This window comes from Accipiter gentilis, chromosome 8 (assembly GCF_929443795.1).
Source record: "Accipiter gentilis chromosome 8, bAccGen1.1, whole genome shotgun sequence".
Lineage (NCBI taxonomy): Eukaryota > Metazoa > Chordata > Aves > Accipitriformes > Accipitridae > Astur > Astur gentilis.
In genome coordinates this window covers 34,905,865-34,928,071 of record NC_064887.1, presented here as the reverse complement: position 1 = coordinate 34,928,071, position 22,207 = coordinate 34,905,865, and the positions used below count along the sequence as shown (strand labels likewise).

The 22,207-nt window shown below is 56.2% G+C and overlaps 1 protein-coding gene across 1 annotated transcript in view; it reads right to left on the bottom strand.

The window, feature by feature from the left end:
* Nucleotides 1-1,309: 1,309 nt before the first annotated feature.
* Nucleotides 1,310-22,207, bottom strand: part of CACNA1E (calcium voltage-gated channel subunit alpha1 E) — a 97,266-nt gene continuing 76,368 nt past the window's right edge. The window contains exons 31-46 of the mRNA XM_049809146.1: nucleotides 21,780-21,863; nucleotides 21,569-21,694; nucleotides 21,311-21,376; nucleotides 19,250-19,341; nucleotides 18,635-18,800; nucleotides 18,321-18,448; nucleotides 15,535-15,631; nucleotides 9,027-9,132; nucleotides 7,776-7,883; nucleotides 7,182-7,282; nucleotides 6,767-6,873; nucleotides 6,017-6,125; nucleotides 4,552-4,680; nucleotides 2,865-3,045; nucleotides 2,560-2,753; nucleotides 1,310-1,984 (exon numbers count right to left, since the gene is read on the bottom strand). Of these exons, the coding sequence (XP_049665103.1) occupies nucleotides 1,445-1,984; nucleotides 2,560-2,753; nucleotides 2,865-3,045; nucleotides 4,552-4,680; nucleotides 6,017-6,125; nucleotides 6,767-6,873; nucleotides 7,182-7,282; nucleotides 7,776-7,883; nucleotides 9,027-9,132; nucleotides 15,535-15,631; nucleotides 18,321-18,448; nucleotides 18,635-18,800; nucleotides 19,250-19,341; nucleotides 21,311-21,376; nucleotides 21,569-21,694; nucleotides 21,780-21,863 (2,334 nt within the window). The 3' untranslated portion in view covers nucleotides 1,310-1,444. The remainder of the gene's footprint in view (nucleotides 1,985-2,559; nucleotides 2,754-2,864; nucleotides 3,046-4,551; nucleotides 4,681-6,016; nucleotides 6,126-6,766; nucleotides 6,874-7,181; nucleotides 7,283-7,775; nucleotides 7,884-9,026; nucleotides 9,133-15,534; nucleotides 15,632-18,320; nucleotides 18,449-18,634; nucleotides 18,801-19,249; nucleotides 19,342-21,310; nucleotides 21,377-21,568; nucleotides 21,695-21,779; nucleotides 21,864-22,207) is intronic.

Genomic DNA, 22,207 nt, shown 5'->3' with positions numbered 1-22,207 from the left:
CCTTGCTCACCCCCTGGACCGTGCTCCTCTCCCAAAGCCCTGCTGGCTCTTGGACACCCACGTGCCCCTGTGGTGAGGCCATGGGGTTTGCAAACCCAGACACCCCCGGGAGCGAGCGGGGGCCACGGCTGCAGGGGAAACTGAGGCAGGGGAGGTGCCGAAGCCGGGCTCCTCTGCCGGGAGAACAGATCTTAGGGTACCGTCACGCACGCACGCACAACATCTTCTCTCCCCTGTGGACATGGGAATCTTCTTTTCCTGGGAAAACACAGCAAAGAGGCCTCTGAGAGGTTTGTCGTCACCCCCTCAGTGCTGAGCAAGCCATAGCCCCAGCCCCATCCTCGTCCCTTGGGCATCCCACTCCTGCGGGCACCGCTCTGCACAGCTGGCAGCAGAGCTGCCCGAAGACCCCTCGCCACAGCCACCTCTAATGGAGAAAATGCAATTCCCACCGCTGGAAACATCTGGGACGGGGCGAGGGGAGCGGGGTGACGTTCCCAATGCTCTGCTACAGCGACGGGTGCACAGCAGCCCCCCACCCTGGGGAGGCTTGGCCCTGCCCCCGCCAAACAGGGTGTGGGTAGTAAAAACCCCAAGGGGCTCCCCAGCATTGTCAGATGACTAAAACAAATCCATGTATGTGTATATCTTTATATATACAGCATATAAATATATATACACACACATACCGTATATACACACACAGGCACACCTAGAGTTCTCCGTATATAAATAAATATATGTTGGTGGGAGACAGGATACATTTGGCAGCACTCGGTCCCCCCGCCCTGCTCCCACCTGCCCCAGTCCAAACCAGTTGGCTTCGGTTTTGCCCCATCCCGGCAGGCAGAGCCACTCTGGTCTGCCTGGTGCACCCCGACCCCTCGGCCCCCCACACCCCGCCATCACACCTCGCCCCTTTTCCGGGCTGGATGAGACCCTCGGGGAAGGAAATTCAAAGCCACAGCAGCACGAGCCCGAGCGACAGAGCAAAGGGGGCCCCTGGTACCCCCTCGCTGGGACTCTCCGGCCTCGGGGAGCAGAAAACCATCAGGATGAGCCTTCCCGGGGGTCCCGCTCGGGGCCGGGAGCGGGGCCGCGTCCGGGGGGGCTCTCACTCGCCCCCCAGCACGCGCGCTCGGCCGGGCCGCTCCGCCGCCCATCAAATGCTTCTCTGTGCAGAAAAAAAAAGTGATAATAATAAATGAAAGTCGACAGATTTTAATTTTTTTTTTGCACAAAGACTTTTTTTTTTCTTTTTTTTTTTTTTTTTTTTTTTTTTTCCCCCTCCGTTCCGGTCGGTTTGGTTTTCTCCTTTTCCCCTGCATTTGGTTTTGGTTTTGTTTCATTCCCAGGCGTGGCGAAGAGCATGCATTGGAGAGGGGCAGGGCGGCGGCGAGGCTGGGGGGGAGCTGAGATGGGGCGGGGGGCCGGGGGGCAGCTTCTAGCACTTGTCGTCTTCCTCGGTGTCGCTGAGCACGTCGATGCTGGCCCCGCACATCACGCCCTGCCCTGCCCCTCGCCTCCGCCGCCGGTAGTGCCCGTTGGGCATCTGCCAGCTGTGCCGCAGCGGCGGGGCCGAGCCGATGGTGTTGGAGCGGCCGAGGCTGGTGGCGACGGCCGCCTCGAAGGTGAGCGTCTCCTCCTCACCGCAGTCTGAGGCGTGCGAGTCGTCGTGCAGGGCCAGGTAGGGCTCCGAGATGTAACGTTGTGGGGTGGACTGTCGGCTCTGCTTCCCCGCCGGGGAGCTGGAAGACTCGGTCAGGCCGGCGGCGTTGGGCTCCAGGGTGGAGGAGAGGAGCGGAGACCCCCCCTCGCTCTCCTCGGCGGGCGGCGAGGTGTCTCCGGCGTGCCGCAGCATGGAGGCGTACGAAAGGAGGGGACGCGGCTTGGGGGGCACCGGCGGGAGCTGGCGGCGGCCTCGCCGGGGGGTGCTGGTGTCCGAGATGGAGGGGATGGAGCTTTCGCTCAGGGAGCCCGTTCCCTGCAACGCACCAAGACACGCTGGGGAATACAGGGGCGACGGGCAGCGCTGTGCACCCACTGCCCTCCACCCCGAGCCTGGGCTCCCCGGAGCATCCTCCTGCTTGGATGAGGCCCCGCTGCACCCTTGCCTGCCCCATCCCTGCCTCGGGGTCTGCTGCAGGGATGAGGATGGTGTCTGCTCTTGGTCGTCAAAAGTAAAGAGCACCCACAAACCCGCTGCGGTAAGAGCTAATGGCTCGCCAGCTGCTGGTCTCTACGGGCAGCATCTCCGTGGGCTTCAAGCACGCTCAAGCACTGGCATCTCCAGGCTTGTGTAGCTGGGACACCTCGACCTTGGCAGGGAGCGGCTGCCAGTGGTGAGAGGATCGGTGTGGAGATCCACCCCTCTCCCCAAATGCTCTGCAGGGTGCCCGAGCAGCCCCAACCTGCTCAGCTCACAGGGAACACGGAGATGCCACCGTAGGGAGGAGAGACAGTGCAGAGCTCCTGGAGTTGGGGCTTATCTTCCCAGTTTTAGCAAGGAGCTTTTTCTACATCCCCTTTTGTGCTTAGGAAGGGGTTTTTGTCACCCACCTGCCTGTTGGGTGTCTGTGACCTGCCCTCGCTGGGTGACCGGGACTCGCGCCGCCGCTCCGGCGAGTCGTCGTGCGCCTGGGGACTCCTCTCCTCCGAGTTGCAGCGGGAGATATCAGGGGACAGCAAGTGCTTGCGCTCTTTGGATCGGCCCCGCTCCCTGCCGCCCGAGCGATGCCCGTCGGACCGGTGGCCTACAGGACATCCCTGTCAGTCCTCACCGTTCCCTCCTTAGGAGCCGGGGACACTCGGCTGGGGGGGGGTTTTGGCATTGGTGTGGGATGGGGCCACCCACCCTTGCTCACCCGAGTCAGCGTTGAGGCGCCGGGCGGAGAGCTGGAGCGAGGAGTGGTAGCTGCGCCGGCGGGACTTGTAGGTGTTGTCGCTGCTACGCTCCATGGAAAACTCATCCAGCCAGGAACTGTTGGTGCGCTTGTCCCGGATGGTGGAAAACGATCGCCGCATCGAGCTGGTGTCTGTCACCACCTGCAAGCAACCCCGGCAGCCCGGGGAGCGAGTTAGCTCTGGGCAGGGCTGGGGGGGACGGCGGTCAAGCAATTACTGGTTTCTCACTGGCATGCCAGCCTCCTGGATGGGGAGATTCAGGGTGGGGGGATGGCCAGCCCAAGCACAGCCCCCCCCCCCCCCCCCCAGATAATCTCTGCACAAATCAGGGTGGGAGGAAAGTGGGGTTTAGCTTTTGTGCTTTCGAGCTCCTCTGCCCCAGCCAGCTGGGAACGGTGCTCCACAAGCAAAGCCAGCGACTGTGATTCAAGCCAAGGTGCTGCATGGCAGGGGAAGAGCAGCAGCACCCTGTCCCGCGTGTGGGGACACCGAGGGTACCAGGCCATCGGCCCCCAGGCTGTCTCAGCAGCCCTCCCCACCTTGACAACAGGACTGGAGTGGAGCAAACGGAGACATCAAAGAAGAAATCATTGAGACAGGGGGGATCCTCCAGTGCCCCTCACTTGGTGTTTATTTTCCTGGCTGCTGCCACTTTTCCAGTGGCAGCACTGGTCCTCCTTGGTCCTCCTTTATTCCCACATTCCATTCCTTGGCACTCATTCCCTCTCTCCCCACTCATGCTGTTGTCTTATTGTCCCTCTCGTTTCCTATCTCCATTCCGTGCTTCTCCTTTTTACTTTCTCCCCTCCTTCTAGCTTGTCTTCTCACATGTTTTGTGGAAAACATCACCCCCTCCTATATTTGCCTTTGCTTTATTCTAGCAGCTTTTTCCTCTGCAGCCTTGGGCCATTCTCCCTGTCTCCTCTCCTCACACTGTACCCTTTCTTCTCCCATCCTCTCCTTCTGATCATCTCCCCTGCTGCCAAATGGTCAATAAAGCCCATGAGGCAAAGCCTCCCTTCCTCTTCACACCCCACCAAAGTGCCACAACGTGTCACACCAGCACCCGGACCTCTGTGAGAAAGCAGACTCAGAGACTTCACAGCAAAACCGAACCCCATAAGAGTGTCTGTGTCTTGGTGGAGGCTGAGTACAAGACAGAACAACAGAGAAACCAGGCAGACAAACGAGGAGGTGAGATGTGGCCTGGGTTCCCCTGGACAGACGGAGAAGCGTGTGCGTTGGGACAACAGAAAAGGAAGGAAAAGGCATTTCATCACCTGGGAGATCATCTGACAGTCGGGCTGGGACTCCTCGGACCTCAGCCAGCACCTGAGGCTGGAGGAAAGGAGGGGTGTCCCATTGCGGGGGGACCCTGCAACCTCCCAGCATGGCCCTGCTCCGCCGTGGACCTCCCACATGAGCCAGGAGATCGATTCCCCTGGTTGCTCTCCACTGCTGGTGCCCCCCATGTAGGGGAAGAGCAGCTCTCCTACTTGTGCAAAGCTCTCCCCAAAGATGGGGAGATGCTCCTGTATCGGGGCACTGGGGAAGCCATGGGACTTGCTCAGTGCAGAGAGAAGCCCCAGTGTTACCTGGTAGGCTTTGCTTGGACCCGGCACCCGTGGGGGCTTTGCTTGGTTTTACCTGGGGATCCACAGTGAGACGAGGCATGGAGGAGGCCCTCCCAGAGACAGCATGGTCCTGAGTGTCCACGGGAAGGTAGCTGCCACGGTTAGAGGGCTGCACTCTTTGAAACTCCCTAACCTCTGGCTCCTGGAAATAAACACACAGCCAAGCTCTTGGGATGGGGTTGGAGCAGGGCAGCGCGCTGCTTCTGCCCCGTTTGCAGAGGACAGCCCTGTTTGCTCAACCGGGGGCAGAATTTAAGTGGGCCAAAAAGGGAGTCTAAAACATATCATCCATCATGTCGCCACCGGAAAATAATCTCCGATTCACAATCCATTGCAGGTGAGCCCAGATGTGGTGCTTCAGGCTTGCCTGATGGCCAATTCATCTTGCACCTCTTCAGTGGCAGTGGAAACCCTGCCTAGATCTGGTGATGCCCTGACTGCCCCGGCTTTAACTCCTCCTTTTGCCAGAAGGGGACAAACATATGGGATTTTTCTCTCTGACCCTGCTTTAAAGTCTTTCTGGCACATCCCTATTAAAAGAAAGCATGCCACCTGCGGCACCTTTGTGCTTTGGTTAATTCCCAATTTAGGGGACTCTTGTGTACAGGACGTGGTGTCAAGGAGATGGGCAGGGAGTGACCCTGGAGATCTGGTAGACGATGACTTTATGGGGAGGGGGGAGTCTCATCTGCCACCTCCCGACCGGCAGGATGGTGCCATGGTCAGGGTGGCCGGGGCAGGGGACGCCTGCCTGCCCAGTACACAGCTCACACAGAGTACTACAGACCCCAGGGACACGGACCGGGCTGGAGATGCACAGTGGTACAACACTGCATCCGACAAATGTCGGGGTGGTGTGCAAATGCACACACACAGACATGGAGAGATATATATAGATATGTATATATATACACACACACACAGACAGACACTGCTGCTGCCGCCGGCCGGCATGTGTGTGAGGCCGGAGGGGTGTGCTCCAGTTGGAGACAGTTTGACAACTCAGTTTGGGACTGGGGACACCAGCACTGACAACAAAATGAACATGAATCCGAAAACATCAGATACCATCACTCAGCATGGGGTAACCCACTGAAATGAGCGCTCAGTGGAAAAAAGAGCAGCCTGTGAAGAGAAGGATATTTTACTGCAGGACATCGGACCCCAGTCACAGCTCTTGCCCCAAAAGCACTTGCCACTGCCTGGCCCCACCGGCCAGGGCTGGTCCAGGGCTGGCTGCATCCCCAGTGCCCGGACAGCGGCGAGGGGCCAGAGCCCCAGCTGGGGGACACCTGGGGACGACTGTCCCCTGCTTCGGATCCGTGCATGACCCAGCAGCTGCCATCCCTCCGCTGTGCTTGCGGAGGGGCAGGGAGCAGCGTTTCACCACCATGCCTGCAGCCCCACTCCTCCCCGCGCCCACCAGCATCCCTGCTGGGACCGCGGGCGAGTGCCCGCCAGGCAGTGTGTGACTTTACCAGAGACTGGTGCTCCTGGAACTGCCCGTGGGCTGGATCCATGCACGCCAGCTGGAAGATCTCCTGGGGTGAGAGTGGGCTCAGCGAGGGGAACCCGCTCCGGCTGCTCCTGCAAAGATGGACCAGCTTCAGGGAGGCCACAAGCCAGTTGCTGCCATCACTGGGCATCGCCTCTTCAGCGGCTCAGAGCTGGGGAGCCCCCGTGCTTGTCCCCCAGGCTATTGAGACCCCCAGGACAAACATCATGTTCCTTGGAGAGCTGAAGTTGTGCCCAGGCAGGAGAGGACACCAGTGCCCCAGGTCCCACAGCAGCAGGGGGACATCCCAAGTGCTGTGCCAGCAACTCCCACCATCTCATTCCCACCAGCCAGGGTGCTGGGATCCTCCATGGACCCTGTACCACCCAGGGACCCACTGCTCAACTGCTCCCGAGGTCCGGGTCCATCCCAGACCCTCCTAGGTAAGAGAGTTTGCACTTAGTGCTGGGATGGTCCTGCAAGAAGAGCATCCATGCAGACACCTGGCCATCCCCCTTAGTTGCTGCTGTTGGTGATGCTGACGCACACCAGCTACCTGGAATCCTGCAAAAGCTTTGTGCTGGGAGCTTTCTGCTCTGAACTGTGTTTCCCCTGCTCTCAGCAGCTCTTTAACCCTCTGTGCATCCCAGTGCCAGCTCCAGAGAACAAAACGAGGGCTGCAGGAACAGAAAAGCGACAGGACCACCTCCCTTCTTCTCAGGGCAATACTCACAGGCCCGAGAGCGTGTCTTGCTGGAGGTAAGGCAGAGCCTTTGCATTTGAGATGATTTCCTGTGGCAAGGAGGACGGCTCCATGCGCTGGAACATGGGGGCGTTTTTCTGTATTGAGGAAAGGAAGAACCTGAGCCTGTAGGAAATGCAGATGAACATCCAGTGCTTCTCCAACCAAGTCCCTGCCACTTGACAACAGCAAGGAAGGTGACAGCATGCTCGTGTTCACTGTTGGGGGCTGAGGATGCACATACGTGTGCCTTGTATTCACCAAAGCCCAACCTGTACCACCATCCTCATTCCCTCAGCTGCATCCCATGTGGCTGGCTGCACATTTGGTTGGGACGTGGTAAGAAGCAGCAAGGGTGCTCTGAACAACCCCGTCCTGCTCACCGCATGCCCTTGCTGAGCCTCACCTGCTCCTCCAGCTGCTGCCGCTGCTTCTTCGCTTTGCTCTGCTTGTAGTAGTCCATGATCATCATGGCTGCATATATTTTGCCAACAGTCAGGTCAGAGGCTGAGAGCATAAGAGGGAACAAAGTGGGGACACTTGTGTGTTAACCAGTGCTGATCTCGGGACGAGCCTTGCTGTGGGATACTCTTATGACCTTCAAACTCTGTTCAACACCCAGACACTCCACATGGAGATAAAATGGATGGAGATAGCTTGAAAGCATCATCATAAACCACCAAGACACGTATCTTCATCACATCGTCATATCTAATGGAGCAAGCGATGCTCAGCCTCCTGCCTTTTATGCTCCAGAGATGATTTACAGGAGGCTCTGGGCTTGGCAGGAGTAGATCACTGCAAACAGGGTGTTTTTCAAGAGGGTTCCCAAGCAGCTAGGCAGAGCAAGGCAGAAGCCAGCCTGTAGCAACACAACCCCTTTTCCCACTTCTTCCCCCAGCTGGGGATGGGTCTGACTGGTCCCCACCTCCCTTTGCAAAGAAGCTGCTGCAGGTATGTTGGAAACCTGGCAGTGGTGACAGCCCCCACAGAGACTCACTTTTTGGCATGGGTACCAAAAGGTCAAGCATCTTCTGCGACAGGTGAGGCCAAATGGTCAGGATCTCCTTTTGAAGCTCAGAGTCTAACTGCTGCCAATCTGCACCACCTTGAACAGCGGGGGGGAAAAAATGGCCCACATACATCAAGACCTGGCACCAGGGTCCAGCTAAAAACACCCCTTTGCCATCTTGAAGTGATGTTCACAAGCAGCAACCATCTCTCTCTGGGCTGGGAGGGCCAGCTTGCATCAGCGAGCCTGGTCTCCTGCTCTCGCAGGGAAACTTTCCTACCATCCCTTCCATCCATATGTGCCTCCATCTCCCCATCCCCTGCCCTCCCACTCAAAGCTGCCATCTTCAAGCTTTGCCTTGGGTCCGTCTCTGCGGCTCCAATCCTACTCCAGCCCACACACACCTGCTGCTGCCCCACTTTCTCTTTTCTGGTGAGCAGATCATGTGCTGGTGAAAGAGCAGCTCCACTTGGTTGAAATCCTTAAATACTTGGTGATGCTGTGCAAGGAGAGCAGAGCTCTCTGGGCAGTGGTGAAGGGGCTTGCTGAGCTTAGGAAGACCCAGGCTCAAAGGGAACTGTCAACGCATGTCAAGCACAGACACCCGAGCCTGGGGCAACTCTGCCTAGCTGTAGGAGACCCAGGTTCAAATCTCTGCTTTATCTAGAGGAGCCTGAACCCAAGGAGCTGTGTCAGCACTGGGCTTTTGCCAATATCTTTCCCTGGGTTGGGTTTTCTTCCAACAGCTGAGCTGTTCCCAGGGGATGTTTCATTGGAAATGGCATGTTTCTGCAGAAAGTTTTTGATCTGATCAATCAGAGCATTTCCAGCAACAACAACAAAGCAGGTTTTCCTGCTCTGAACATTTTATCTTCTCTGAGAGAGGTATGTCTGTTCCCTGCCCTTAGGAAGCCCAGTACACGTGATCTTTTCCCTCCTTGGTTTGGTTTTCTATATGGGGAGGAAGGAGAATTCTCTCTCCCCCCCTTTACACAGTGGACATCAAGCTGTTTCTGTTCTCTAGGAGCAGCTTCTAGTGGAAAACTGGCCACCTCTTCCCTAAAGAAATAGATTTTTTATAGAGAGCGGCCTGTTCAAGGTAATAATTTCCATCCACATGCCAGGCTCTGGGCAGCCAACCTCAATTTGGCTGTGATGTCCTCAGCCTGCCCAAAAGATGGGTGCTGGTCACTATGAAACCCGCCTGGCTCTGTCTCCTCAGCACCCCACCGACCTTACCTTTGGCAATTTTGATGTCCAAGGCTGTGCGTATCAGCGCCATCAAGGTGGAGGTAAAATGGACCGTCATGTCCTCAGCCACAGGCATGTTCATCAGCACCAGTCTCTGCGCAAGAGAGAGAAGAAAACAGCGGACGGAAAACAATATCGAAAAACACATCGACCAGGCTGGAGGAAAAGAAATTAAACATTAAACAAAAGGGAAAAATAAATAAAAATTAAAAAATAAAAAGCAACAAAGAGTGTCAAAACAGCACAGCCAAAAAAGAAGGGCAAGGATCACCCCACCACCCCCCCCGGCTCCTTCCACCCCAGGACACCGGCTCACTGCCTTCCAGGGCTCCTCCTGCACCCCAGGAACGGCCCCTGAGCCCCCTTCCCCATGGCACCGGGGCTGCCACAGCACCTCCCGGCACTTTTGGGAAGACACGCCTGATCCATCAGGGATGCGGGCATGAGGAATGCTCGGGAAGGGGAGAGGGGGCTCAGGTTTCCGTTCCCGGGTGGTTTGGCTTTCCAGCTCTCAACCCTTCCCACCTGGGGCAGGGGAGAGGAGGGTCCCTAACCTCCAGGGACTTCAGGTTGGCTGGATTCCTCTAGCATGCTACATCCTGGCGCTCCCTTTTTGCGTCTTTCAGAGATGAAGTTTGCCAGCACATGCACAGGGTCCAAATTATCCAAGGGTGGGGAAAGGAAGGAGGGGTAGAAAAAGTGCAGAAGGAAAGAGAGAAGGGCAATCAAGGCAGGTTAGACACGCCATGCTCCTTCCCCACCCTGGGCAGGCGGGGTGCAAACTGAAGTGACCAGATCCACTTTCCAGAGAGTATAGTTTGCTTTGTGAATACCTTGGGTCATCCCTTCCCTGCCCATTCCTTTTCACCCGGCTTCTCATGTCCTTTCCCTGCCTTCGAGCGTCCCTTTTTCTCCTGGAAAAGTGTGGTGGTGGATGTATGCATGCGTGAACAAATACTTGAGACTTGGAGAGGGGGGCGGTGCTTTTGCAAGCGTGCAGAAATCCCCACTTTGCTAGCCCTGAATGCTGCTGAAAGGGCTGCGGGCAGCAGCCCATGGCCAAGAAAAGCTTCAGTTTGCTCCAGACCTGAGCAACACATTGCTCTGTAGCTCCAGGTCTTGTCCTAGCAGCTGCTGCCCTCTGCAAAGCCATGCAGCTCCCACCCCATGTCCTTCAGGGCTTCCCGTGCTCCTGCTCCGTGCCTACACGCTGTGCCTGTGCCGTGAGCCGACTGCCAGCCACCGCCACAGGAGGAACAAGGGGGTAAAACTCAAGAGACATCTTTTGAAGGCACCTGGCTTTGCCTCGCACAAGCCAGCCTCGGGATAGCCTGTGCCGCCGATGCGCCTGGCTCCTCACACGCTGCAGGGCTGCTCCTACAGAAGATGTCCTTGCTGCCCACCTGCTTCCCATCTCCATGGGCTTTAGCCCTGTTTCTGTGCTGGCTAGGTCAAGGATGGCTCCAAGCCCAGAGGACAAGCTCGGGTCAGTGATCTCATAAGGACTTCTCACCTAATTGCTACAGGGCTGCTTCTCACCTCATGTTCTCCAACCCTCCCGCTTCCACACTATTGCTGACCCTGCCCCTCCTCTTCCACTGGGGTCTTCCACCCCAGAGCTCCCTGGGCTTGTGAGTGACCACGGCAGCGTCACATGCATGGGCGGTGGAGACCAGCCAGGGTGGCCAGGACGCTTCTGAGCACACCAGGCTCCTCAGGAGCGAGCTAAACACGCTTTGGATATCCCCAATGCCTCCCCGGCTTCCCCCAGCCCCACCTCCCGCAGCTCCCTTGAGCTCAGGCTCCTGCTCAGCTCTAGCCCCCGTAGAAGGAAGGGTTGATCTACCTTATAGGCCACTTTGGAAGGACATCTCTTGCCGAGGCCTAGCGGTGGTGACATAAGAGTCAGCATTTCATACATCTCAGTGTAATGGATTCGGCCACTGCTCATGAAGGGGGAAGGGGAGGGAGGGAGATGCAGAGAGAGAGGAGGCATTCCCAGAGAGCAGAAAAACATACAAACAAAAATAGTACAGGAAAACAGGAGAGAAAAAACAAACGGACAAACAGGAAAAGAACAGGAAACCCGTTAATCAAGGCAAATCATACATGAGAGACTGTCCTGATGTGGATTTATAGCACTGCTCACACAGACCCAGGAATGCTGGCAGAAAGCAACTCACCCCTCTCCTCTCTGCTGCTGGCCTCAAGCGCCTGTCTAGCTAGCAGTCTGGGAGTCCTCTGGTCTCGACCCCTTTCCTAAAGCCCTCCAGCAGCCCCCAGCTTGTCCCACAGGTTCCAGGGCTGTGTGCGAGTGGTATAAATCAGATACACGGCACTCAAGCCATGGGTTATTTGAGATAACGGTGGTTTGCACCACAGTGCTCTGTGGCCTCCGTAGCGTCTTCCCTCCCGGGGGGGGGCAGGCCTGGGTATTGCTTTGCATTGCCACCTAACCCATAGCCTGAAGGCTGTGTATCCCCAGCTCATAAGGTCTATGCAATTGGGAGGCAGCATCTTGCATAGAAGGCAGTGGGCCAGGGTCACTTGTCAAAGGAAGATGCCCAGTTGCTTCCGTCTGGCTCTGCGGATGGACCACTTTCCCACCATGCACCGGTGCAAAAGGCATGCTGAATTGGCTGAAAAAATAAAACCGGGAGGAAAAGTTGTACATGCCATGCTCCCGCCCTGGCTCTCTCCCACATGCGGCTGCAAGTTCCACCAGGTTGGAGTTTAAAGAGTCTCAGCAGAGGCAGCTGTTTGGGCCTTCCAACATTGGGGTTCGTTTGGGTTTCCCAAGGGAGGCAGCTAGGACGGAATCCCCACCTCGCGCTCCTCTGCTCTGTAAGGACCTGCCTAGGATTGCTGCGGTGAGGAACGCTACCAAAAATGGGCCACCTGATGACGCCTTGAGCCCTCTGCCAGGCTGAGATATTTGGGCTGCATCTCCCTCTCTGCACATCCAGGACAAGTACATCTCCCAGGGATCCTGGGCTTGGCCACCTCTTCTTCCCCTCGTGCCAGGCTTCTGTCCTGCACTGCAACGTTCAGGATGGTTAATGGGAAAGAGCAACCTCACAACAGCAAAGGCATCGACCCTTACAGCTGGGCCGGGAGGATGCTGCTGGAGCAGAACCCGTCTCAGCTGGGATGGCCTGGGAGAGAGGGCACTGCTGAAAAATTAAGCACTGCCCATGGGATTTTGGCCTCTTTCCTAACCATGCACTCAGAGCAGTGTGGAAAGGGGAGAAGAAGGTATATCTCCTCTTCTCAGGGGGTACCACTGGTTTGGAAGCAGACCCCTGGCCAAAGAGGCCCCCACCAAGATAAGTTCTGACATTTCAGATGTGAACTACAGACGGTGACGACCCGCAGCAGGAGCTGTTTGGGGTGCAGGCACAGAACAGGCTGGGCAAGACATCCCCTTTGAGACCTGACACACCCAAATGGGTTGGAAAGAGGATTGATAACACTGGGGACTATTAAGTGAGATGATCAAGAAGAAATATCCAGGTTCAGGAGTCCATAAGCAGTGTCTTGGCAGAGCTGGATGTGCACTTACTTGAGGTGTCGGATGGGGAGAAGTTGACTTCAAAATTTTTATGCTCAAGAACTTTGCAAAAAGGAAGCAAGACGGTGATCTTCCACCCACCCTTCCTGGCAGGGGGGATTTTAGTGCACCCAGCACACACCAAACACTGTCCTTCATACGGAGATTCTCTGCACAATAAAGGAGGAATGGATTCCCATGAAAGGAGGAGTTTGCATCAGTAACCAAGAAGGACCGCACGAGAACTGTGCTGTTCTCACAGTCAGAACACACACTTTGTTGCTTCTCAGAGCAGAGATCTCAAAGTGTTTTGAGCAGCACAGCAGTGCCCAGAAACCACATCTACATGGAGTGAAGCACAGGAAGGCACATGCAAGGTCATCCCTCCAAACAGGATGGCTCCCAAGAGCTGGTCCCAGCACAGGCACATCCTTGATGGGAGATCTGGCCATCTGTCTTGTGTCTGGATGGAGGTGTGCCCTGTGGCTATGGCACAGGGTGGCCTGTAAAACCACCAGGCAGTAATGGCTCGGTCCTGGGGCTCTGAGAGAACCCTGTGAGTAATGGAGGAGGAAATCTGGGGGACATCTGTCCTCCTGTGGTTAGGAAATAAGTACTGTGCCATACCAGGCTGTTAGGAACAGAGCACAAGAACAGCAAGTGATGCGAGAGTAGATCCAGTAATAGGAGATGTCCACAGCGACATGAATGTCTGTGGAGCATTTGCCTGACCCATGACCATCTCAAGGGCTACTTTTAGGGGGCAAAGGCAATGCCACCTCCTTGGCTCACTTCTGCATGACTGCCAGAAGCAGATGGGTTGAAGAAAGGCAGAGATAGCCCCAAGGAGTGGAGCTGGCTGCCAGGATGCAGTCCCAGAAAGATATGATGACAAGACCTGCTCTCCCCAGCATAAGGGCAGAGCTTGCCGGACTTCTTGAAGTCTTCCTGCATGAATGCCCCTTTGTTAGTCCCCCTGTGGATGGCCTAGCAGGTATGCTTCCGTGCAGCATCCCGAATTTGCCCAAGCACCAGCTTTTCTAGAGCAGGCTGTCCACCGCTCCATAAACATGTTGGTGTTTGTTTCTGCAAGTCATCATTGTGGCATTGCCTGGCAGGATAGGGGTGTGGGGTCCAGGGAGCTGAACCTGTGCACTGTGATGTGCAGGGCAGGCTCACCAAACTGAAAGGTGAGCAAGTTGGGTTGGCATTTTGGGATCTGGACCATGGTGGCAAGATGCAATGACCATGTGGGTTTTCTTTCTTCATCGGTTGCCTTTTGGGAATTGTTCCAGGGCAGTAGGTATCCCTGAAAATCTCTCATGTCCTTGAAATACCCCATGCACAGGGAGGAGGAGAATGAGGTAACACAGGGAAGAGATGGGAATGTTCTCCCTCACATGACAACAGAAGCTAGTCACACTCTGCCTCCACTTCTCATTGCGTTTATGCATCTTCACTGCTGTGTCCGTCCCACAGAGTCAGCATAAAGCCCAGACTGTTGCAGAGCTCCCTCTTCCCAGGAAGCATTACAGGTACCCTTCTGAGCACCGGGTGATCCAGCTTAGGAGAGCAGCATTTGCCAGTAGAGCCCTGACATCAATCGAGAAAGGCTAGAAATTCCTCCTGAAGGTGTCTTCTGTCTGCAGGGACCTGAGCAACTGTCCTCAGCAAAGCCGCCATCCTTTGCTAGGCATGCAACAGAGTGGAAAGACTGCAAGGAGCCCCTCCTTGAACAGATGAGCCATCTGAGATTCTTGCAAGAAATCTCCTATCCCTAAATACCTCTTCATAAATGAGATGACCGAGCATCCAGGCCTTGTCTTGCTTCCTCTGCTTTACTGCTGGTGGTCTACTTCAAGATTTCAAATGTGTGCATCATCCCCACAACCAGCTGTGGAGGGTGACAGACCCGTTCCAGGGATGCTGGCTGGAAGAAGTACCTCTGACGTGGCGAGAAGGATGTGGTGGCTACATCATGCTGCACCAAGGAACCCTCTTCCTCTGCAGAGCCAAGATCAAAGACCGGGGGCATCTGAGCTTCCCTCGTACATCTCCTCAGATGCTGTGAGGGATGCAGAGGGAAAAGCAAATTCTGCGGTTCATCCTTTCATGCCATGGACACAGACATAGGCATCATGGCACCTTGGAGAAGGCAGCAGATGCACGATTTTGCTCAACTGTCAACCCAAAATAAAATGTAAAAAACCCCATGCAAGTCAGAGAGACACCAGGAGGCCAAATTGCTGCCATGGACTCACAGTCAGCAGCCGGGACCTTGGCTCAAGCGGAAGGAAAGGAGCTGTTGAGCTCCAGAGATGTGCCCAGGTGCCACCACCTCCCAAACAGGTCCAGCAAGCTAAGGACAAGACTAGTAAGAGTCCTGCTCCCCAGAGACATGGTCATGTGTCCTCCAAGTGCCACAGTTGAGGAAGAGTCTCTTGGGTACAGCACAGCGTCGCCCAGGAAGAGGGGTCACCCTGGCCTCCCCTCAGTCCTCACTCTCCAAAACAACGGCAAAGCCCCCAATATCCTCCTGCCTTTTGTTCCCTCCCTTCCCTCCCCAGGAGCAAACCACATCTAAGCCCCCCAAAAAAACTCCTGCTCCCACGTGAGGGCACTCTGAGAACCCAAGCAGGGATGGTGGTATTTGGCCCAGCACTCTTCAGGGGCTCTCTGCACCAACGGAGCTGGGGCAGGGGGCTGGCTGGGGGACGCAATTTGTTGAAACCCACCCCAGGAGGCTCTGAGCCCCCTCCCTGGCCCCACTCATGCCTCCCCTCGAGGGGGACAGCTGCTGGCTCTGGGAGGCCGCGGACCTCTTTAAACTCGAAGGAAAGCAACGTCAGGGTTCCCTCGGGAGGCGCGGTGGCGGTGGAGCGAGGGGAAGGAGGGGTGGATGGTGCGTCCCGTGGCCAGGTTGTGGCGGAGGACTGGGAGGCAAACCTTGCACGCCACCCTGTAGGGGCAGTTCTCTCCTAGGCCCAGAGGAGGCGAGATCACCCGTACTAATTTGTACATATCCTTATACGAGATCCTGCCGCTGCAAAGGAAGCACAGGTGGGTTAATAGGACACTGAGAGGGTGGAGGGGAGGATGGAGAGCTTAACCAGGGGATGCTGGGACCATCTGTGGGGCAAGAGCCCTGGGGGTGCACAGCTCTTCTTCTGGCTCTGTCAGACCCAGAGAGGGGAAAGCTGTGAGCATCAGCTACTGCCTTCTCCACCATAAGTCAGCTCATACCTCCTCACACTGACCCATCTTGACGCTGGAAAAGGACAGTTTTGGCAGTGAACACCACCCCATCACCCTTCCTCATCGTGCCCCTGGCCACCTATGCCTGGTGGGAGAGGGCTGGAATTTCAGATGGGGTGAGCCTGCAGCTTGGTTGGGTTCTAGCCACCACGAGCCCTTTTGATGGAGTTATGACCCATCACACCACCAGAGAGCCTGCCCTCGCATGGCCAACTCTCTGGTCCTCACAAGGTCCCAGAGAGGTTGGCAGCCGAGTCACTTGTATCTCCAGTATCTGGGGAACCTGAGACGGGGAGAGATAATGTGACCAGCTGGTGACTGGTGGCTGTGGCACTAGCACCTAGGTCTTTTGCGGTCCAGTCTTGTGCTCCGACCACCAGACCATGCTCTGCCAAGGGTACACATTATTAGAAGCAAACCCTCCCATACACACACCCCTTCTCGCCCACAGAAGCACATCTCCCCAGACCAGGGTGCAGTCATCACAGGATACGGCCCATATCCCTCCTGCACCGGCTGAAATAACAAAGCAGTTGAGGCAGAGAGCTGGTAGGAGAGGGTGCAGGGGCCATCAGATGCTGAGCTCCCCACTCCGCTCCAGACCAGAGCCCTTTGGGAAGCAGGACCGTGTGGGGTGGAAGTGCTGAGGTGCAGCATGCTGCAGCCTCCTGGGCATCCTTAGACAAGCCTGGAGGGAAACCACGCGAGGAGGCAAAGAACAGCGTTACCATCCTACCCGGCGCTTTTGCCTCTGGTTTCTCCTTGCTCTTCTCCCATCCCCTCTCCATCGCTGTCCAGAACTAACCCAACCATCTTGGCAAAACCCATCCCCAAGCCCCCCTGGTGCTGGGCGGTGTCCCCACGAGATCTTCATGTGATGGTCCCAGTGTCAGGATGCAGAACTGCTGTCCCGCTCAGGTGGTGGGACCCGTTCAGATGTACTCACCCATTCCTCACCCAGCAACGGGGGCCGGGACTGCCCCCACAGGCCCAGCACCACTGGCTCCTGCGCATGTCCCCTAACCACTGGCTACATATCATGATGAAAGAGCATGGCTTGCTCAGAAATCAGAGGGGTACATGGCATTGATAGGACAGTTCAGGCATGCTTTTTCAGTGACTGTCCCAGGCCACCAACATGGGGGGCAGGAGTGAATGAAGTGCCTGGTGTGAAGAAATCCTTCCCAAAAGCCATAGGTGAGAAGCCCCACACCAAGCAGCTGGATGTTTCACTGCTCTCACCTCCTCTCCCTTCTCTAGTTGTCCATCAGGATATCTACTCACCGTACTGACCTCTCCCCCTTGCACAAGGCACAGTTGCCCACTAACAAGCAAACCCACCTGCCCACAGGGACCTTGCACAGCAGCAAGAGTGCTGGAGGAGGCCACGTGGGGAGGAACCTGGCCAGCACTGAACTGCACAGGATTGGACAGAAATGGTGGAGGAAATTATGCCAGGAGCTGATGATACTAGGCATAAAAAAAAAAAATCTTGGCTAGAGCTGGTCTCTTGAGGGGCAGGACATTAGCAGTGGAGGCATAGACTCTCCAAAGGGAGCATGTGTGGCTGCCAAGGGCTCTCAAGCTAAGATCGCCCACACTCCCAGGCACAGCGGTGGTGGGTCGTGGCTCCAAAGAGGCTGTCGCTGGGCTGGGGGAGGGAGGAAGGGGCCACACAAGGCACCCTCACGGTGCTGGGCCTGAGTGGAAGGCAAACATGCTCCTAGAGCTGCTGAGGGCTCCACACTGCCCTAGGGATGCTCCAGACTGTTTTGGGAGGAGTGGCAGAGAACAAGTCCTCTGCAGCAGCAGCAGCAGGAGCAGAGCCAAAGCCCGGCCACCCAGGGTATGCACGACCGCTTTGAACCCATCGCATTGCTGGGAACAGGCTACTGCCTGGAAATGGGCGCCCTGTTCACTGGGGTCCTCATCAGCAAGGGCATGAGTGCAGGAAACAAAGTCCTCCCGTCTCTAGAGGGGTGAGCAGGCTGGCCAGCGTAAGAACATAATTCCCCAAACCCATTAAGACCCACCATATGTGACTTGGCAGAAGCCCAGCAGATCCCCGGCAGCTCCCCGTTGCTGGGAACAAGCCATGCTCAGCCCTGCTCTGACAGGGAGCTGTGGGTGCTGGGGACCAGGCGATAGAGCCAGTCTCAGGGCAGAGGCACCCAGCTGGTGCATGGGGACAGGGAAGGAGGCTGAGAGGGACCTGCCCACTGGCTGGGGAGGAGAGAAAGAGCAGGAACCTCCAGGACTCAGGATAAACACCATGGCAAACCGTGAACATCACCTAAGATGCCTGTGCCACCAGGCTCTGTAGGAACCAGCTGCTGCCCTTGTAATGACTGCAAGCAAGAGCAGCCCTTCCTTGACTGTCCTGGCATTGCAGCTGGTTTTCAATAGCAGAACAGAGAGATGCCTGTTTAAAACCAGCTCTGAGAGGTTGCTCAGGAGAGAAGGAGCTGGCTACATACCACGCTGCTCTGTCATACTCTGCCCAGATCCGGACAAATTCATCTAGATGGTGAGGTCCCAGGATGGAGGAATCCCGAGTCAGGTATTCAAAATTGTCCATGATGACTGCCACGAACAGGTTGAGCATCTAAATGAAAGGGAAAAAGGCAGAGAGAAAGGAAAGTAGAGGGAGAGAGAGCAGAGAAGGGAAGGGAGAGAGAGAAGGAAGGGTAGTCATGGGAAGATGGAAGATGGCTGATGACCCTATGGCAGGGGTACAGGTTGGGGGGCTGATGAGAGGGATGCCCAGGTCTCTCAGGGAGGAGGAACTCACCAAGAAAGAGCAGAAGAAGATGAAGGAAACGAAGTAAACGTAGGCCAGGTCAGTGCCGCAGCGCTCGTTCTCATTCTGCCCGGACGTCGCTGTAGTGTCCGGCTCACAGCCTTTGCCCTCCAGGCAGGACAGCATGATCTCCTGCCATGCCTCTCCAGTGGCACTCCTGCACCCAACACAGCCACACTCAGCAGCTCGTGGTTGCACAGCATGGAGCCGGGGTAGGATGCCCCCAGGAGAGGCCTCACAAGAAGCTGTGCAACCCCCTACCCAAATTAAGCACATCTCCAGCATGCAGAGGAGCAAGACACTGGGTGAGCAGCGACCAAGCTGGACCCACACAAGTGCAGCCATGCCAGGGTGTAGCTCTTGGCACATGGGGCCAACTTCCCCCAGCCAGCTGGTCCAAAGAGCTGGGAGACAGATGTCCTTTTGGGGGCAAGGTGGGGGAAAAAAGGGGGTTCCTGAGGTCTTGTGGCCATGCGTTGCCCAGCTGCTCTCTAGCACCAAAACCTGACCTCCACCAAACAGCCTGTGGCGAGAACCTGCCCAGCCTGGTTCCTGGCATGCCTGCACCTAAAAACGCTGCCAAAGGAGTTTTTTATGGTTACTTACCTGAAGAGGAGCATGAGGGAACCCAGGAAGCTGCGGAAGTTGTTGTGCCGATTAATGTGGCTTTCCTCATCCAGTTTGATATTGCCAAAAACCTATGGGAGGGAGAAAAAAGTCTCAGTTATTCAGGCAAGAGCTCAGTGGTTGGGGAAGTGGCTGCACATTCACCTCGGCTCACGGGCACACACCCCTGTGCTGCAGGGACCGATCTTGCCCGAGGTCCATCACTCTCAGCGCAGCCAGCCCCCAAAGCAGCTGACGTCCCCCCTCTCTGTGCAATCCCCCATGAAAAAGCACCCCAGCGTGGCAAGGAGCTGGCTCTGAGCAGCCATTGGGGAAGGAGACTCTCCTCTCCTCAGGAAGGATTTGCAGTGGGCAGCAAAGGCTGCGAGAGGCTGAGCTGCCATGGAAACAGGAGCGCAGAGGACCCGGGACCAACCGAGTCCAACCGCTCCACATCCATTCCTCTGCTGTGGTACGGGCAGCATCTGAGCACTGCACGGCACCCAGTGGTCCCGAGCATGCTGGAGGCACAGGGACAGGTCACACTACCCTGGGTGGGTGCTGGGTCACATTCCTGGAAACTCCCGGGAGCTTTTCCCTTGGTGGAGAAACGCTCCATGATGCTGAGGTCAGGCACAGTGGTACAACCAGGGTGGGGAAGGGCACAGTGAGGGAGGGACAGACCGACCGCTAATCCACCACGGACAGCCAGACACCTGGGACTACTGTCCCCAGGGCCGAAAGAGGCAACGAAGCCCCAAACGTGGACAATATCCTAATAATGACCCACAGCCAAGGCCATGGTAGGACATAATGAATGTTCGTAAAGTACCTCAAATAGGAAAAATGTGCTGTTATTACTGTTGAATATTTATTCCACTTTCCGTGAACCTAAAAATACACTAACTGCAGAGTATTTTTTCCCTGTACAGGTTTTTTGGAATGTGTAATTGTAGAATATTTTCTGCCTCCAGCTATTTTGCTCAAATAACGCCTACAGACTTTACTGCTTGGGGATTTGTTCACAATGGTGTTAAAAAAAAAATAAAATAAATCAAATACTACCACACAGCAGGGAGGGGGGCTGAGTCAGTTGGCGGTTGTTTAGCGTGGAGAACACCTGGAGCCGGTGCTGAGGTGTGTAGGACAGAGTGGCCAAAACCAGCCACAGGACTCTCGGGGAGGGAGATTGGGGGTGGAAGAGACTAAACATGAGCGCTGCCAAGCAGCCCGAGTGGGGGGCTACTGCACTGCCTGCTGCCTCCCCAAAATCTGCCTGTCCTGGTGGCACACGTCAGGCAACGGCATAGGGTACTGAGGCAGCTCGCTCATCGGGCAGCTCCAGATCCCAAGCATTCATCGTCGAAGATGCTTTGTCAGATCTTCAGTGTGGGATTTAGTCATCACAGAACCGAGCCAGCCCTGTGGCACATGTGGAGCTGAGGGTGTCAGCTCACGTGCTTCTTATTTGCCAGCTGGAGCCTGGAAAGCTCACTTTTCCCATGCTCTGCAGACCTCCCACCATCTGGTAGGTCATTGCAGGTTCCTAAGCACGAGAGCCCAAGCAGACCATCAGCAGCACGACTACAACATAAACCCTCCGCAGAGGGAAAAGGTGGACAGTGGGCTGGATCACCGCTGTGATCCAGCCATTTGGATTGGAAAGGCAGAAGGCTGCTCACCAGGTCCCTCAGGCATGAAATCAGTCTCTGGGGCTGCTAGGGATTTGGAGATAGGGTGTAATTTCTAAATGAAGGGGTGACGATTTGAAAGTGGATGCCACACAGGATGCCCAACTGAGTCCCCAGGGCCACATCTCTAAGGGCACAAGTTGGGAAGGCAGTTGTGGAGCTTGACTGAACAAGTCCGTGGCAGGTCCCCCAGGCCATGTGGCTCTGCAGCTGCCAAACAAGCTGTTCCACCCTTGGGACCTTCTGGGACACCGTGATGAGTGAAGGAATGACAGGCAGGCACAAGGCTGGCTGCTATGCATAATGCTGAGGACGTGCTGGTCCAGCCTGTCCGTGCCAGAGGGATGCACACGGAGATGTCTGTGCTCACCTGCATCCCAATGATCGCGTAGATGAAGAAAAGCATGGCGATCAAGAGGCAGACGTAGGGGAGGGCCTGCAAGAGAAGCAGATGAGTCATCTCATTTAGCACAGGTCCAGCTCCAGAGGAGTACAAAAAGCACAGCGAGCAGGTAAGCTGTGCCGATCCATCCCTCCTGCAAGCAGCAAAGCCTTGGGAACAGCCTGCATTTGGGAGCAGCAGCCCAGCACCGTGGCCTGGGAGGAGACCAGGGCACATGTGTCTTACCTTGAAGGACTGCACGAACGTCCAGAGCAGGATGCGGATGGTGTAACCCTGGCGCAGCAGCTTGATGAGCCGAGCAGCCCGGAAGAGCTTCAGGAAGCTCATGTTGAAGCTGCTGGTGTTCACCAGCTGGGAGGAGATGAGAAGGTCAGAGGGAGGCGGGAGCCCCCCACCCCGCAGCGGTACGTCCCGCTGCTCCCAGCCCCTGCTTCACCTTGGTGTCCGTCAGGATGATCTCCGTAATGCTGCCAATGACGGTGATGAAGTCAAAGATGTTCCAGGTGTCCCGGAAATAATTCTGCAAAAGCAAGGAGAGAGGGGTCATGGAATTGAGCTCAGGGATGGCAGGTCTGAAGGGCACTGGGCCACGGGCCAAGGCTGCTCATGGACGGCGGCAGCAGAGACCATGCCGCCCATTTGTATGCAGCCACGGTCAGGAGCACCGTCCTGCGTCTGAGACGGTGACAGACGTGAGCGTGTCTGCAGTGAGCAGCTTCTCCTGGGAGATGACTCACGCATCCAACAGGCCACCCTGGTGAACAGGAGCAGGAGAAGTGGCCACAGGCAGCCCTGGCCAGGCTACAACAGCTCATCATGCCGACCCTCACACCCATGAGGCTGCTTTGCCCTCCTCTTTGTGGG